This window comes from Lemur catta, chromosome 21, assembly GCF_020740605.2.
Source record: "Lemur catta isolate mLemCat1 chromosome 21, mLemCat1.pri, whole genome shotgun sequence".
NCBI classification, from domain to species: domain Eukaryota; kingdom Metazoa; phylum Chordata; class Mammalia; order Primates; family Lemuridae; genus Lemur; species Lemur catta.
In genome coordinates, this window is record NC_059148.1 from 25606009 (window position 1) to 25623480 (window position 17472).

The 17472-nt window shown below is 57.3% G+C and overlaps 1 protein-coding gene across 2 annotated transcripts in view; it reads right to left on the reverse strand.

Moving 5' to 3' along the window:
• CUX2 (cut like homeobox 2) overlaps window positions 1-17472 on the reverse strand; it is a 228602-nt gene that overhangs the window by 8282 nt on the left and 202848 nt on the right. For both annotated transcript variants that reach the window (XM_045534830.1, XM_045534831.1), the window contains exons 7-18: window positions 16414-16490; window positions 15484-15550; window positions 14177-14225; window positions 13700-13804; window positions 10336-10527; window positions 10155-10213; window positions 9456-9504; window positions 9265-9364; window positions 7773-8420; window positions 6856-6957; window positions 1960-2735; window positions 1165-1324 (exon numbers count right to left, since the gene is read on the reverse strand). In XM_045534830.1, the coding sequence (XP_045390786.1) occupies window positions 1165-1324; window positions 1960-2735; window positions 6856-6957; window positions 7773-8420; window positions 9265-9364; window positions 9456-9504; window positions 10155-10213; window positions 10336-10527; window positions 13700-13804; window positions 14177-14225; window positions 15484-15550; window positions 16414-16490 (2384 nt within the window). The remainder of the gene's footprint in view (window positions 1-1164; window positions 1325-1959; window positions 2736-6855; window positions 6958-7772; window positions 8421-9264; window positions 9365-9455; window positions 9505-10154; window positions 10214-10335; window positions 10528-13699; window positions 13805-14176; window positions 14226-15483; window positions 15551-16413; window positions 16491-17472) is intronic.

Here is a 17472-nt window from a genome sequence, read left to right on the forward strand (position 1 = left end):
CTTACGCCCAACACTGTCCTGTCATCCACCAACCATGAGCCCCTCAAAGGTAAGGACCATGTGTTAGTCACAGAGGAGTCCCCAGGGCCTGGGGAGACAGGAGGTGGCGGGCAGATGCCTGTCAAGTGAGCACATCTCAGCCAGGACCCCTGAGTACCTCTGAAAGGGCCACGATGAAGCTGAGAAGTTCTGAGTAGCAGCATCGCAGCCCGTGTGACTGGTAACCTGCATCTGGGGTCTCCAGAACTCTACGGTCCCCTCCCCCACGCCCTGCCTCAACTGGGCTGATCCTCCCATGCAGGTGGCATCTGCGTTTTGACGCTGGAGCTGACATGGACATGTCCCGCCCTCAGAGGTGCCGAGCTGGCGGGAAGGGCCGGCCTGGGACAGCGAGAGGCTGCTCGTGCCTCTCGGAGTCGAGGGTCTTTGAAGGCACCTGCTCACCGGGAAACTACCCACACCCCCTCCCCACCTGCAGCGCCGAGCCCCCCGGCAACTTGGAAACGCCTCTGTCCCGGGCAAACCGGGTGGGTGGGCAGGCAGAGAGAGACAGCGAGAGAGGCACAGAGTGACGGAGACAGGCAGGGAAAAAGAGGGGTGGGATGAAGAAGCAGAGAGAGACGGGGGGAAGACAGAAGGGGGGGCTTCCTCAGCTGCAGGAGGATTCTCGGAAGGCTCAGGCGGAAGTGCCTGGAATACTGACGCCACCCTCTGTGGTAGGAATGAAACCGGCCACGAGCTACAACCTGGGCCAGCCCTGAAACCGTGTTCAATGAAAGCACCAGACACAAAAGGCCACATCCTGGACGCTTCCGTTTATATGAAACGTCCAGGGTGAGTACGTCCACAGGGACAGAAAGGGGATTCGGAAGCTGCCAGGGCCGTGGGGAGGGAGGATGGGGCGTGACTGCTTGAGGGGATGGGGTTGCTTTCTGGGGTGGTCGAACTCTTCTGGAATCAGACAGAGGTGACGTCTGCACAGTACTGTCCATGCAATAAATGCCACTGAGCTGTACACTCTAAAACTGGCTAGAAAGGTAAATTTCATGTTAGGTGAATCTTCTCACAATAATGAAATTAATTAGTTAAAATACAACACAACAAAAACGGATGAAAACCCTCTCCCAGCCAGGCACGCAGGGGCGGGCGGCCCGCGGCACTCACCCTGGGCGGCGCTGGGCTGCTGCCCCACGGCCTGGCCCAGCTGGTCCGACAGCCACAGCTGCATGCGGATGAAGGGCTCGCGCCCCTTCTGCGTCAGCTTGCTCCACGGCTTCGGCCGCGACAGCATGTCGCTCACGCTGCCCTGTGACAGGCCCAGCACCTGTGGGCAGGCGGGCAGGTGAGCAGGCCCCTGACATCCTGGGCCGGTCCTCCCTGCCCTCCCTGGGGGCCAAGCTGCCTTCGTTCGTCCCTCATGTCCCGGGCACCTGCGTGGGCCTGTGCTGTGTCCACATGTCAGGCGCCCTTCCTGGCATCCAGACGTGTAAAAATCCTCCCTACCCTTTAAGTCCTCTCGAGGGGCCCCTCCTCCAGGAAGTCCTCCATGCCTCACACTTAAGTCACTTCCTCCCCTGAGGTTCCCGACCCCTTGCCTGTTCCCCTGCTAAGAGTAGAGGTGACAGTGAAAACTGATGCTGCAGGGGCACCAACCCATCAGGACATGCTGGGGACGCTGGCTGGGCTGAGCCTTAACTGTACTGGCTGGGCCCTGGGAGGAGCGGAGGGCCCTGGAGAACGGGGTGGGGGCGGGGAGTGGCTGTTCACTTTAACAACAGCAGGACTGGATGCCACCTTGCCACGGTCCTCCTTCCCGCGGGGCCCAGGGGCAGCCGGACACAGGAGGAAGAGCCTGGCTTTCGGGACAGGCACTCCGGCCTGGGCTGGGATCCTGCGTCCCGCACATGTCTCCTTCCAGAGCACAGGCGCGGGGCTCCCTGTCCCCGCCCCCACCTTCACCTTCTCCCCGAAGATGCGCTGGCAGATCCCGTTCTTCGCCAGCTTCTCCTTGACCTGGCGGGTCAGCTCCAGCGTGTCCACCTCGCGGTACATGTACAGCTCGTACTGCTCGGGGGTCAGCGGCGGCACGGTGGGCTTCAGGGTGCGCGGCACGTAGGCCGGGTAGTAGGCCAGCCGCCCGCCGCCCGCCTCGGGGACGCCGCCCTCGGCCTTGGGCTCGCCCACCCTGGGGGGCTCCTCCTCGCCCCCCGCCGCCTCGTCCTCGGTGGCCGCCGGGGCGTCGTCCCCGCGGGGCCAGGCGCGCCCGTTGGGCTGGCCGGAGTAGCCGGAGGAGGAGGAGGACAGCGAGGGCGACACGGAGGCGTAGGGGCGGCTGAGCAGGCCGCGGTCCGAGGCCCAGTGATGGTCGAAGTAGCCGGCGTCGCCGATCTCGGACTTGACTTTGCGGATGATGCTCTGCACGAAGGCGGCCGGGGACAGGACGGTGAGGGGCGTCTGCGCAGCGCCACCGCCCACGACCCCGCCGCTGCCGTCCTCCTGCTTGACGTGGGCCTGCGCCCCGTTCTGGCTCCCGGCCGCCAGCGAGGGCCGCTCCGGGGGCGAGGGAGGCACCGAGCGGCCGCGGGGACCCGCCTCCATCTCCAGCAGGGCCTGCTGCTGCGCTTGCATCTCGCGGCGCGCTTGCTCCAGAATGTTCTTGATGGCATCTTCCGAGGTGCCGGCGGAGGCTGTGCCGTTGGTGATGCCCAGCGGGGCCGACATGTTCTTGGGCTCACCTGTGGGGAGGAGGACAGGCGGCCGGAGGGCCATCGTCAGGGTTAGACTTGAGGGACAAAGATGTTCACAGTTATCAGTATTTATACCAGCGAAACGCTGAGGCGACCTCTGTGCCCAACGGCTGGGGCTGGCTAAGTGAATGATGATGCACCAGTGGGGCAGAACGTTAGGGAGTCACCAGAAGTCAGGTGCCCTGAGATTTTTAGGATACGTGGAGAACGTGCACACGGGGATGATGTACCGCAACAACACACGTGCCTGCCACACACGCTGCGACCCAACTGTGCGGACGTTCAAAGACACGGAGGACAGACCCTACAGCACACGAAAGAGGCTTCTTCACTTTAATAGCAGAACCACGGCATGAACCCAAATCTCGGGGTCGGGAGAGCGGGTAACGAACCCTGCTACGGCCACACGATGGAACTGAAAAAGACGTCCTCACCCAAAACCACACATGAACCTTTTCTCCCTTAAAGATAGGATCTCACTATGTTGCCCAGGCTGGAGTGCAGTGCTATTCACAGGCGTGATCACAGCACACTGCAGCCTTGAACTCCTGAGTTCAAGAGATCCTCTGGCTTCAGCCTCCTGAGTAGCTGGGATGAAGGCATGTGCTACCACGCCCTTTGCATAAATGTGTTTTTAAAAATTTCAACAGATTTAGGGAGTACAAGTGGTTTTTTGTTACATGGATGAATTGCATAGTATGTACAGTGGTGAAGTCAGGACTTTTAGTGTACCTGTCACTGTCAGCAGGATAGTATACACTGTATGTGACAGGTAACTTCTGATGCCCCACCCCCCACCTCTTTGCATGAATCTTAACAACATACTATGAAAAATGCAAGTCCCAGAAGATGACACACAGTATAACATTTTCTTTTCTTTTTTTTTGAGATGGGGTCTTGCTCTGTCGCCCAGGCTAGAGTGCAGTGGCCTCATCATAGCTCACTGCAACCTTGAACTCCTGGGCTCAAGCCATCCTCCTGCCTCAGCCAATATGTTTTCTGGAAAGCTCCAAAGCAAAAAACAAAAACAAAAAAAGACAAAAAAACAAAACAAAATCCCAATATGTGATTTAGTAAAAGTCTTTTTTACAAATGGCAAGCACAAATGGACAATAGAACAAAAATTTATTATTTATTTTTATTATTTTTATTTTTTTGGAGACAGAGTCTTGTTCTGTTGCCCAGGCTAGAGTGCTGTGGCGTCAACCTAGCTCACAGCAACTTCAAACTCCTGGGCTTAAGCCATCCTCCTGCCTCAGCCTCCCGAGTAGCTGGGACTACAGGGACATGACACCATGCCCTGCTAATTTTTTCTGTTTTTAGTTGTCCAGCTAATTTCTTTCTATTTTTAGTAGAGACGGGGGTCTCACTCTTGCTGAGGCTGGTCTTGAACTCCTGACCTCAAGCATCCTTCCATCTCAGCCTCCCAGAGTGCTAGGATTACAGGCATGAGCCACCACGTCTGGCCTAGAACAAAAATTTAGGATGAAAGATATCTCTGGGAGAGGAGGCAGGGGTAGATGGGGGAGAGAAATGCCAGAAGATCTAAGTATTGGGAATTTTCTAAACCTTGGGTTGAGCAATAGGTTCCCAGAGGTTCATTCTGTTATTTAAATGAACGAATGACTACATAAATACATAAATACACACACAGGTGTGCAGGGAACATACAGTGTGTCATGAACCAAGGTTAGCGTGATCAGTGCCCTGAGGAATGACAATTAATATTAGTAAATGAAAAGGCGAGTCCCCTGCCCTCTGAGTGGCTCCCCTATGCTGGGGCTCCCCCAGCCCTGGACCAAGCCAGATCAATGTGACCCTTTCTCCCTTATCTCTTTGTGCAGTCTCCATCCTGGCAGGCCCTCACTGACCCATTCAAAATAATTTTTATTCTTTTTCCAATTAAAAAAGTAATACAGCCAGGCGCAGTGGCTTGAGCCTGTAGTCCCAGCTACTCAGGAAGCTGACGTGGGAGGATCACTTGAGCCCAGGAGTTTGAAGCTTCAGTGAGCTGTGATCGTACCACTGCCCTCCAGCCTGGGCGACAGAGTGAGGCCCTGTCTTTAAAATAACAACAAAAACCTGTTAATTTTGTTATGTGAATTCTACCTCAATTAAAAAAAAAAAGTCCTACTTGCCCATTGTGGAGCACAGAAAAATGCATAAGAAGTTCAGATGAAAATAAAACTTCCCCTAATCTCTCCCCGCCACCGCAGGCAACCACACGCAACACTCTCACATGTTTCCTTCCGGTCGGTTTCCTACACTGTGTGCACAGCGTGGTGACACTGGACATGTGGAAGCATAGCCTGGCTTGTTACACTTAGTATCCATGTGAGCATTTTTCCATCATTAAAAGCACTTTCATCTTTAATGGCCAATGGCAAATCCCCCACTGCTGGTCACTCACGTTGTTTCTGGTCTGTCACTGTTGCGAACAACAGCACAGCAATAGCTTGTTTATGCATCTCCGTCCTCATTCTGGACATTTCCTTCAATCCCAGAAGCAGAGCTCCCGAGTCGCAGCCGGCCACATTCACTTCCTCCCGGGTTGCCTAGCGTGCTGCTGCTTAGCACGTGCTGCCGGGGCCGCGGGGCGGTCATCTTGCTACTCTTACTCCTGCCGAACTCGTCACAGACCCTGAGCGCAAACCCGCTGGCTGGGCCACTTGTGGCAAATGTTTTCCTCTGCTGTGATGGTGCCCTTTGCATTTCCCTGGTGCCTGTTTGTGACCCGCCTGGGGGAAAACACTGCATGGGGTGTGGTAGGGGGTCAGGAGGTCAGGAGACCTGGGTTTTCCTTCTGTCTCTGTGTGACGATGAACTCACGTCGTCCCTCTCTGGCCTCAGTTTTCCTGTCTGTTTGGTGGGAGATTTAGACTAGACTGTTTCTCATGGTTCTTTTCAGCCCAATATCACATCTCATCCAGATCTGTAACCTGTGTCTAGCACACAGTAGGCGTTTAATAGATGTTTAACTGCATGATTACATCTCTCTCTTGCATCTCTTGCACTGGAGCTGACCAAGAAGGAACACTGCAGGGGCTCAGGGGATTACACAGGTAGGGCAGAGCAGGCTCCTGGCAGGTTTAGTCCTGTGTTCCCCCGCCCCTCCCAGGGACCGGGCAGGAGGGAGGCCACCGGGAAAGGAGGCGGGGCTCCCCGCAGCAAGCGGAGGTGGCTCAGGAATTGGGACGCCTGCTTTGAGCAGCCACCAGGGGGCAGCAGACACTGCAAGGTGGAGCCGGAGCGTGGAACCATGTCGGCGTTCTCAGCCGGCCATGGACAGTGTGGAGCTACACTGTGCCCGGTTTGAGGATGCAACTCGGCCCATGGCTGCAAGAAGCCCCAAGACCAGTGGGAGGGACAGCCAACAGCGCCGACAGCAACGAGAGATGTAATAATAATAATATTCGCTGTAATGATGCTGTTCTTTCAGGAGCACCTTCTGTGTGCCATGCCAGGCCCGATCTCATCTGATTCCCACACAACCTTAAAAGTCCTAATGCTGTTCCCATTTTAAAGATGAGGAGATGAAGGCACAGGGTTGCTAAGTAACTTGCCCAAGGTCACAAAGCTAATCAACAGCAGACCAGAATGTACAGCCAGTCTGGCTCCACTGCATGGAGCATGTAGCCAATCGTGGGGGGACCAGGGAGGGGCAGCATCCAGTCTATCTGGATGGAGGTGGGGGGCTCCCTAGAGGAGGCGACTTCTGAGTTGAGTCATAACGTCTGAGCAGGAGTTGGCCAGGTGAAGGGTGTCTGGGGCAAGGATGGCACCTGAGGTGCAGGGAACGGTGGCGGAGGCTGGGCCTGACTATAGACAGTCAGGTGAGGGGTGCGGAGGGCCAGGAGGGGCTGGGAACACAGCCTGGAGGTGTTGATGGTACGTTGGGATTTTATCCTGAGGGCAGTGGGGAGCTGCAGTAGGACTCTGAGCAATGTCATGACCACGTGTGTGCTCTAGAAAGATCCCCCCACACCCCCGGCCTCTGGAGGTGCTGACCTGCTCAGAATGCTCTCTGGGTAGACCAAGGTAGAGGCCTCGCCTCCTGCTGGGCGGGCGCTGGGGCCCTGCCACCTTGCTGGCCACCCCCCACACTCACCCCCCTTCTGCGACTCGATCTCCTTCTTGGCCTGCTCCAAGATGCTCTTGATGGCGTCGTCCGAGCCCGTCTCCGGCGTGCGGATCCTCGGGGTGATACTGCCTGGGGAAGGCAAGAAGGCATCTGTCACAGGATCCGCGGGTTCGGGGCTTGTCCTCGGAGCTAGGTGGGGTCGGGGCTGTTCCTCTCCTCCCTGAGGGGCGCCAGGGCCAAGAGAGTGAGGATCAGACAATCAGCAAGTGTGCAGGGCCACTGCTCAGTCTTTGTGACAAACTGTGAACCTGTAAGGGATGCTGGCTTGAAATAATAAGCAAATAATAATGACAATGACGACAATGACGCCCACCACGACTCACAGTTCTCAAGCAGTTACCATGTGCCAGGTGCTCTGGACAGTGCGTCTTACCCACTTAATCCTCATGGCATCGCCAGAAGGCTGACAGATGGGGAAACTGAGGCACGGGGCAGCTGAAGTGGGTTGTCTGAGGTCACCCAGCGAGTGAGTGGCAGAGCTGGGGTTCAAATTCAGGTGCTCATCATGAGGTCACAGCCAGCTCCCTTCACACCGATTACGCTAAAAGTCAGGCCTGGCCAGGCTGGTGGTGGCCGGGCCACCTCACAGACGGGCAGGCTGAAGCTTGCAGGTCTTTTCCTGCCATCACCAGCCCCAGCTGCCCAGGGGGCTGGGTGGGGATGTGGGGCAGCCGCGGGCCCAGGGAAGGAGGGGGCAAGGACGTATTTCCTTCTTTTATAGAGGGGGAAACTGAGGCACAGAGAAGCAAGGCCGCTTGTCCCAGGTCACACGGCTGGGTGGTAGTGGAGCTGGGCTTTGAACCCAGAGCTTGTGCCCTGGACCTGGCCATGACGGCCAGGCCTAAGTCCCCACACATGAGGACGGGCCCTTGGCCCGCTCTCACCTCGCTGCCGCACCTGGATGGTCCTCAGAGCCAGCACGTTCTGCTCATCCGACAGGAACTGCTTCATCTTGATGAAGGGCTCCTTGCCCTTCACCGTGAGCTTGCGCCAGGGCTTGGGCCGGGCCAGGATCTCGCTGACCGAGCCCTGCGACAGCCCCAGCACGTAGTGACCAAACACCCGCTGGCCGATGTTGTGTTTGAGCAGCTGCTCCTTCACCTGGAAGGCGATCTCCGCCGTGTCCAGCTGCTCTTCCTCCGCCCCGGCCCCGGCCCCGGCCATGCTGCCCCCACCACTGTCTGCAGGTTCAGGGCCCCCAGGTGGCTCGGGGCCAGGGCCTGGGGTGGCAGGGGCTGTGGGGGGCTTGGGGCCATAGAAGGCGGGAGGGAACGCCAGCAGGCCACCTGCCTCTCCCTTGAAGGTGGCTGGGGGCATCATCGGTCTCTCCCCTGGGGCCAGGCCAGGGAAGGGGGACAGCGAGAAAGTCCGTGGGCCATCAGGCCCCAGGCCAGGGCCCAGCAGGGGCTGCCCAGGGCTGGGGGACAGGGGGTCCTCGGGGCCCGGGGGAGGTGGGAGCTGCTGCGGGGAGGGGTAGGACTGCTCTGTGCCCAGCGAGTCCTTGATGGAATCGTCCTCGGAAGGGTCCTCCTCTAGAACACCGAGAGACAGACAGATGGACAGAGAGACAATGGAGAGACAGACAGAGATAAAGAAATAATGAGAAAGACAGAGATGGGGAAACAAAGAGAGAATGTGAGAGACAGAGAGAGCCACGTGCGTGGAGAAAGCAACTCAGAGACAGGGAGGAGGAAGAGGAGGAGAGACGGGAGGAGGGGTGGGGAGAAGTGCTATAGGTGTCCACAGCCGGAAGTGCCACCGTGGGCTGCTTCTGCCCCCATGATCCCCTCAGTTCTCGAGCCCCAGCCTCCCAGGCCCGTCCCAATGCCGGTTCTGGGGGCCCTCCTACAGCGAAGGGCCTCGCCTGAGCACCTGCCAGGGGCCCGGCACCCGCCCCACGCCCGCCCGGTCCTGTCCCACGAGGCTCCCACTGCTGATTTCCTGGTCTTGCCTGGGGTCACGGGGTTAAAAGGTCACAGAGCTGCTGTGCGGGGAGAGGGGTGAGGGGCTGAGAAGGTGATTTTGGGAGACAAGCCATGTCTGCTGGCTGTTCCTGGCAGTCGGCTGTCAGGGGTGTGAGGTGGGTGCCCCGCGTCCCCCTCCGACCTCTTCAGTAAAGCCCCCACTGCGCAGGAAGGCTCAGGGTGAGCAGGGCCCTTCGGGAGGCCCGACTGAGCTGTGTGATCCTGAGCACGGGCGTGGAGGTGACACCCTGCGGGACAGGCACACAGCAGGAGCCCAACCGACGTGCACCCACTTGCTCTGTGGCTCCCCTGCCCACGTGGAAGGTGGTGGTCCTTGGGGACAAGCAGGCCAGAGACCCACGGCAGCCCCCACCCCGGCCCCTCAGCCCCGAGAGCATCTGTCCTCCCCTACCAGGGCTGGCCAAGAGACCGGGCTTTTCCAGGAGGAATTTCTGCGCGGGGAAGAAGGCCTCCTTCGCCATGAGCAGCGAGTCATCGGGCTTGGCCATGCACTGAGGAGACAAGATGCAGGGCTGAGGGAGCGCGCTAGGCGGAAGGCTCTCTGGGCAGCCCGCCCTGCGGGGACGGCGGCGGGACACTCACCTGGGGGAGGCTGCAGGTGCTGGAAGCCAGCTTCATGGCCTTCAGGATACTGCCGGAGAAAGCGGAGCAGGTCTGAGCTCAGCCGGGTCCCCTGGGCTGGAGGAAAGGCCTTGCCAGAGGCACTGACCTGCCCCCTTCCCTGCCTCGGCACAAATGTCCTCCTTCCCCTGCACCCACGTATTCCTGCACTCGCTGCGATGACAGGCTGGAAGCAGCAGGCTCCTTAACAGGTTGCGATGTCACCTGGGGGTGCTGCCTGAACTGACCCCACTCTGGCCAGCTTGAGCTTACGTGCGCAATGAATCACCCCCAAGTTACCACGCCCACAGCAAGGTGGCTACCGCTACCTCGTACGTTTGCCTACAGAAGCTCTTGATGCAAAAGGACTGAGGACAGTTATATTTTTAAAGACAGGTTCTTGCTCTGTCGCCCAGCCTGGAGTGCAGTGGCCCGATCATAGCTCCCTGGGCTCAAGCGATCCTCCTGCCTCCGCCTCCCGAGTAGCTGGGACTACAGGTGTGAGCCACTGCACCTGGCCTGAGTTTTGATACCCAAGGTGTCAGTGGACAGGAGACAAGAGCGGGGTCTGGCGGGAGGGAGGAAGATGATGAACTCTGTCAAAGGCCCCTGCTGCCTTTCCCGATGCCAGCCGGCCAGGGAAGAGCGTGGGGGGCTGTAGAGCCCCACTCCGCATAGTACCTCAGCTCTGTTTTAATTTCTTCATAGTCAGACTGTGCCTGGAGCTTCTCTTCCAGCTTCTAGAAGAGCAAAGAAAGATGGTGAGGTTGTTCCATGTGCTCAGAGGACCAGCCGGGGCTATCCTTCTGCCCGGGGACACCCACCTGTCTACTGCCTGTCTACCTCCTCCCCCAAGACCCACCTCTATGGCCTCGGACTTGGCCGTGAGCTGCCGCTCCAGGTCCGCGATCTGGTTGGCGGAGGTCTCCTCCAGCTCCTGCAGAGAGTTCTGGAGGTGCTGCACATCCTTCAGCAGCCGCAGGATCTCCCTGTCCTTGGAGGCCAGCGCTGCCTCCAGCCGAGGGCCCGAGCATAGCGTGAAGTTCACCTTATCCTGGGGGCAAAGAGGGGCTTTGAGGGGCTGAGAGGCATGGGACAGGGGTCCACGAGGAGGGCCTCCCCACCCCTGAATCCCAAGCAGAATGAGAATTGCTTGGTCTGGATGCTGATATGGGGTGTGTTCACATAAAAAAATTCAATGTGCTGCACACTTACGATGTGTACCTTTTTCCTTATGTACGTTACACTCTCGATTAAAAACGCTGATTAAAAAAGACCAACAAGAACAGAAAGAAGTAGTTAGCTGGGTGGTAGGGATTGGGTTTTCGCAGAAGAGGAAACAGCACAGAAAAAAGTTTTGGTTTCTAAAGCAGGTCCAGCTCCTGACCCAGGGGGACGTCCACATTCTAGGCAACAAGGGACACACAGGACCCTCCAAGTTGCACTTGAGACCGTGCAGCCACAGGCCACATTATAGGTGGTTCCTTCCTCCTCCTCATTTGCCGACAGCCCCAAGACCCACGGCTACTCCAGGTTTTAGGAAATGACCCCTGTGTCCTGGATGAAGATGGACAAGTTGCTGTTTGAGGGACCTGAAGTCAGGCTGGTCTCAGGCTCGGTTACAAATAAATCTAAGAAGCATTAAAAAAATAAAACAAAAAACAACAACAATAATACAAAAATCAACCCAATACTACCAACCCCAGCTTTCTTCCATGGAGATAAATGCCAATTAAAACAGGAAGCGGATGCCATTAATACATTAAATTAATTAGCATCAAGCGCCACTGTTGTGTTCAGAAATGTACACCCCCAAACCAGCCAAGTTCCCTCAGCTGATTAGCACAACCATTTGCCACGTTCCACGGGGGTTAATTAAGAACCACTGGCAAATTCCTCTTGGAGGTGTCCTCATGAGCTCTCCTGTTCTCACTCTCTCTCCTCACATCCTTCTCTCTTGTGTTCAGTCTCTCTGGGTTGTGTAATCACCCAGGCACATGGACACACACACACGCTGTCTCCTGGGACACAGGGACAGACTGACACACAGGACACACCTACAGTCACAACACACACTGACCCTTATACCTTCCTGAATACGTATGTTGACACGCACACATGCAGAAATACACAGGCATCAAGGAGTCACACTCACATGCGCAAGTCACCAAGAAACACACAGACGTGTATATGCTCAGGGGCCACATGATCTTATGGATAGAAACACCCCAGACACACCTAAAACATAGTACTACCACTAACAGTAGAGTCAAATATTTACTGAGCATATACTATGACCCAAGTACCATTTCAGATAATTTACATGTAATACTTTCTTTCTTTTTTTTTTTTTTTTTTTGAGACAGAATCTCACTCTGTTGCCTGGGCTAGAGTGAGTGCCGTGGCATCAGCCTAGCTCACAGCAACCTCAAATTCCTGGGCTTAAGCGATCCTACTGCCTCAGCCTCCCGAGTAGCTGGGACTACAGGCACGCGCCACCACGCCTGGCTAATTTTTCTATATATATTTTAGTTGGCCAGATAATTTATTTCTATTTTTAGTAGAGACGGGGTCTCGCTCAGGCTGGTCTCGAACTCCTGACCTTGAGCAATCCAACTGCCTCGGCCTCCCAGAGGGCTAGGATTATAGGCGTGAGCCACCGCGCCCGGCCTACATGTAATCCTTTCAATAGCCCTATAAGGTAGGTGTTAGTTGCACAGATGAGGACAATGAGGCACAGTCAGATTAGGGATATGGTCACTTGCCCAAAGGTCACGAGTAGACACACGCACGTGCAGTAACACGTGTTTGTAGCATTCCAATGTTCAAACAGAAAGAGAGAGCTGGACACCCGGGCCTGTGTGTCAGGGTCAGGTGAAGGGGCAGTCATGCTGGCCAACTCAGATTCATGGGTGTAGACTGCCCTGGAGCAGACCTGTTACTGCAGAAGGAGTTATGCATCTAATCCCTCCATATTCAGAGATCCGGAAAGAACTCAGGCCAATTTACATAAGGAACCCAAGGCTTTCTGGGAGAGTGGGGATGGAGACGGCTAATGTACCAGAGAAGGGTAGGCTGGGGTGGCCCTAATTAAAATTCCTTGGCAGGAAATGACACCAGGACCCCAAAGGGACAGGAACCAGGAGGAAGGAGAAAGACGACTTGATTAACTAGGCTTAACACAGGAACCTCAGGGTTGATGACTGAAAATTGGCTCTCCGTGGCATGTGGCTGGGGTGGGAAACTCCACTGGCATCACCCTGGCATGCTCTGGGAACCAATGGCTGAGCACGAGTGTTAAACTTTGGACCTTGGCATGTGGCCCCACCATAGTCCTGGCAGGGATTAAAGACCAGCAAGGGCATCGCTATCCCACACGTAAACCAAGCTGTGTGAGACCAGAGTTCAACAGCGCCACCTGTTGACTACCACCAGGTGGTAGTCACCTGACCTGCACCACTACTGCATTGCTCAAACTCTTCATGATTTCTTTGCTGGGGGTCTGGCAACAGGAAAGAAGTTCCTGGCATCCGTGAACAACTCGGGGTGAGGGAGGCCTCCAGAGGAAGAGACTAGGCTTCCTGTCAACCAAAGGTATATGGAGGCAGAGTGCAGTGGCTCACGCCTGTAATCCTAGCACTTGGGAGGCCGAAGCAGGAGGATTGTTTGAGCTCAGGAGTTCGAGACCAGCCTGAGCAAGAGCGAGACTCCATCTCTACTTAAAAAAAAAAAAAAATAGAAAGAAATTAGCCGGACAACTAAAAATATATAGAAAAAATTAGTCGGGCATGGTGGTGCATGCCTACAGTCCCAGCTACTCGGGAGGCTGAGGCAGTAGGATCGCTTGAGCCCAGGAGTTTGAAGTTGCTGTGAGCTAGGCTAACGCCACAGCACTCTAGTGCTGGGCAACAGAGTGAGACTTTGTCTCAAAAAAAAAAGGTATATGGAAACTTAAACTTGAAAAGTTTTAAAGAATTGGGGCTGTATTTTGCCCTCAGCTGGTGAAGCAAGCCATAGCAATTATGTTTAACAACACAATGACCTGACAACTAGGACACTGTGTCTACTGTAAGCCCACAGAGACCCACACACATTCACGCTCCCAATTTCACACAGTCACACGTGATCTGCTACAAAAATGTCACCCACCTGTTCATACCCCCAAACGCAGCCTTGCCCAATCTTTCCCTCTGCCCTCACCCCCCCTGCCCCAACCCCATCCTTACCCCACTGGGCCCCTGGGGGGAGCAGCAAGCCAGGCGGATGGAGCTGTTGACAGAGGCCAGCTGTTCCCGAAGACTTTCCACCTCCCGCTGGGCAGCCTCAGCTCGCTGGGGAAGAGAAGGGGTGAGTGTGGTCAGGAGGTGAGCAAAGGCTCTCCGGGGCCCCACCCTGCCCAGGTCTCCAAGGGCCTGGGGTCCTCCTTTCCTGGTCCTGGAGCTACAAAGGCCAGTCACAGAGCTCTGGGCTGGAGAAAAGAAACAGCAGGCCCTGTGCCTGTGTCACTCCTGAGAAGTGACAAGAAGAAACACCCCCCCTCCACGAGGTTCAGGGCCCTGGACAGCTGCTGGCCCCGACTCCGCAGGCACACGTGCACAGTTCAGCAAGTTTTCATTAAGCTCAGCCCCTCCTGCCCACCCGGCCCAAGACCCCCACCCCAGGGCAGGGGCAGCCCCTGGCACCTGCCGGCGGTGCCTCCTCACCTGATTTGCTTTCTCCAGGTTAGTCATGATCAGGCCGACTTCATCTGCCCTGAGACACAAAGACCAGACCCTGAGGAAGGGCTCCCAGCAGCCCCCGCCTGAGCCCAAGGGAGGGCGCAGGATGCTGCCTTCCTCCTTGCTCCTGGGAGGAAAGCAGGCTGGGGAGAAAAGAACCCAGGCTGCGGGGAAACGGGAAGAGGGCCCCAGCACTGCACCTCTGCCGGGGGCCAATTCCTGGAGAGCTACACCCCCGGGCCTTCGTCCCTGCGGTGCCTTCTGCCTGGAGCCTCCTCAAGACGGTGCCAGGGCTTTAAACCCAGCTCCAAAGTGTCCTCCTGGGTGGCTTCCGTCAACCACCCCCATGGGGCACTTGTTTACCGTGCTGTCCACCCCCTCCAGATGCCAGCACTGAGGGGCTCAGGACAGGCCTCGCCTCTGCCTAGTATGGGGTAGGGGACACGGGAGGCCTGTGGGGGACATTTGGGGACTAAAGGCCACACACGAGCTCCACACATGCTCAGGGCCTTTCTGGGCCCAGGCTTTTCCTGCTCACTGGAGCGCCCTTCCCAGCATTCTTCACGGCCTCTCCGTCTTGTGGTTTAGTCTCGTCCTGAAAGCTACCTCCTCCAGGGAGAGCTCCCTGACTGCCCAGGATAAAGGACCCACCCGGCCTTGCCATTCTCTCTTCCTGCACCCGGTTCTTCCTGTCGAAGAATTGACCATGTGCTGAGAACACTCCTGGGCATACAGTAAGTGTTCAATAGTGTACGTGAATGAATTTATCATTCCACATCAGTTTTGCCTGTCTCCTTTCTTCCGCTGAGGACAGGGTCATCTTCTCACATTTCCTCTAGGGACCCAGCACAGCACTGGGTAAACAGTAGGCGCTCAACAAGTGTTTGCAGAACGAGTGATCTCTCTCAGCCTCAAGAAGCGTTTGAGTCCAGAGTAACTGAGGTGAATGCCACTTGGCCCCCGAGGGTTGGAGTGTGGAGCTGGGGACCGGGGACAGCCCCAGAGGCTGGGGCAAGGTGGGGCCACTGCCCAGCAGCCCCGGCTCAACCAGGTCCCGGTGCTTGAGTGGCACAGCGAGTGACTAGGGCAGCTGTGGGCCTCGGGGGGCAGGAGCAGAGGTGCCTGATGAAATGGGGGCCCGGCAGAGAGGCAGAAAGGTGAGGCGTGCCTGAGAGGTCGGGGGTGGGGGGAGGCATGTGCGGGAAGGTGGGGGGGTGGGGAGGGGGAGGCATGTGCGGGAAGGTGGGGGGGTGGGGTGGGGGGAGGCCCGCCCCAGCGTGGCGCTCACTTACTTGGACGCCGCCTCCTCGTCGTATTTCCGCCGCAGCTCTAGCAGCTCTGCCTGCGTGGCCTTTAGCGCTGGGGGAGGACGAAGCAGCCGGGTGAGGCCCCCACGCCCGAGTGGGGCGGGGCTGGGGCTCCCAGGGAGGGGAACCCACGCCCCCTGCGGCCCGGCAGGCGGAAGGAGGGTCGGGGTGGTCGGGGAGACGCTCTCCTTTTTCTCAGTGAAACCTGCTGACAGGTAGTGCGTTCCCTGCACCTAAAGGGGGTCCGGGCTGGGGGGAAGGACGTGGAGTGGCCGGGTGGCAGGGCAGGTGAGGCGACTCTCTAAGGGTCTAGGAAGCTCAGGGGCCCCAGGCCGGGTGCAGGGACAGTGGTGCTGTCGGCCCCATGGCCTGGGGTCCAAGCCCCCCACACTCTTCAGTCACTCCAGACCCCGGGTGGGGCTGTCCATCCTCGAGCTCAACCACCCTGCGGTCCCCACTTGGCAGGCAAAGGGGACAGAGGAGCAATAAAGCCAACAGATTCATATATGTCACAGCCAAGGGGAGATTCTGTGAAATTCCAGATTTCCGATTTCTCTAGGCAAAGTGCAGGGCTTGGCCGTGTGAACCGTGCGGAACCGCAAGGCCCGGCTGGTGCGGAGCAGCGGCTGCCGCTTTAGCCGAGGCCCCTTTTCTCCAGTTTGCCCCAGACCCCAGCCCTCCCCGCTGCCCTCCCCAACCCGCGCTCATGGCGTGCCTGGCCCTGTAGGCATCACATCTGCCCCTGACTCAATTCTATCTCAAACCCTCTTTCCACAGCACCATGGTATCCGGGGACAGAGGCTCAGACCCCCGCTGGGTGAGGCAGCTCTGCTCTCTCCCTCCCCACACTCCCTCCCGCCCTCTTGATTCTAGAGCACCTGAGTGTGGCGGACCCAGGCTGTGCTGGACACGTACCTGAATGTAGGACTTTGATTTTCTCCTCTGCCTCCCCCAGTCTGGCCGCCAAAGTGACTTGTACTTCCTGAAGGCCCCTGTGGGGAGACCAGGGCTGCTGGTGGCTGAGGGACAGGCCGCGCCTGGGCCACGTCCCGCTTCCTGTCTCCTCACCTGCTCCCTGTCATCGGCACCTGGCTTCTCACTGAGCTCGTAAACAGGACGCTCGGGGCTCGGCTGTCCTGCCGTTTTGCTGACTGTGTTGCCCTATTACGACTGGACTGTTAAGCTTCTGTCAACATTTTTAGGGGCAAAAATTTCCAGCAACGAGCGACTTCTCCTTCCTGGGCCTCAGTTTCCTCAACTGTGAATGGGGTTTGTGGTGGGAGCTGCCTGAGTGGGTGCTGTGGGGGTTCAGCGTGGCGGGGCACCCTGTACTCCCTCAGTGTCGGGGTCACTGCTACTGTCCCGGGGAGGCACGTGCCCCCCTTCTTTCGTGGACGCTCAGCCACCCACCGGGACCCAGCTCGATGCGATCCAAGGCCCTCGCTGGGCGGCGGAGGGTGTACACAACCCCCAGGCCTGATGTCACCCGGCTCAAGGTATTTATCCTGTTTATTCACACGTTTTCCTCACTAGAAAGAAAACTCCAGGGGGCAGGGAGCTTTGTCTGTGGCGTCACTGCTGTGTCCCCCAGCGCCTAGAACGGGGCCTGGCGCACAGCAGGCGGCTCCACAGACAAGCAATGAAGGAAGGAAGGAGCAGGAATGAATGAAAGGATAAATGACCCGGTGACTGTCAGTGTTGTGTCCCCCTGGCCAGGCTACGCCCCCAGGAATTCAAGCACATGCTAATTTCGGGGTGGCTGTGAAGATACCCTGCAGGCGTGACTAACACCGACAATCAGCTGGCTGAATCCGCAACCACCGGGTGGGCCTCACCCAGGCAGGTGAAGGTCTCAGGAGGGAGGGGGGGAAGGCGACGCTCTGCCTCAAGACCACTCCTGCTCTACACGTTTTGGACTTGCCAGTCCCCCGTAATCCTGTGAGCTAAGTCCTCAAAACACATCTCTTAATACAA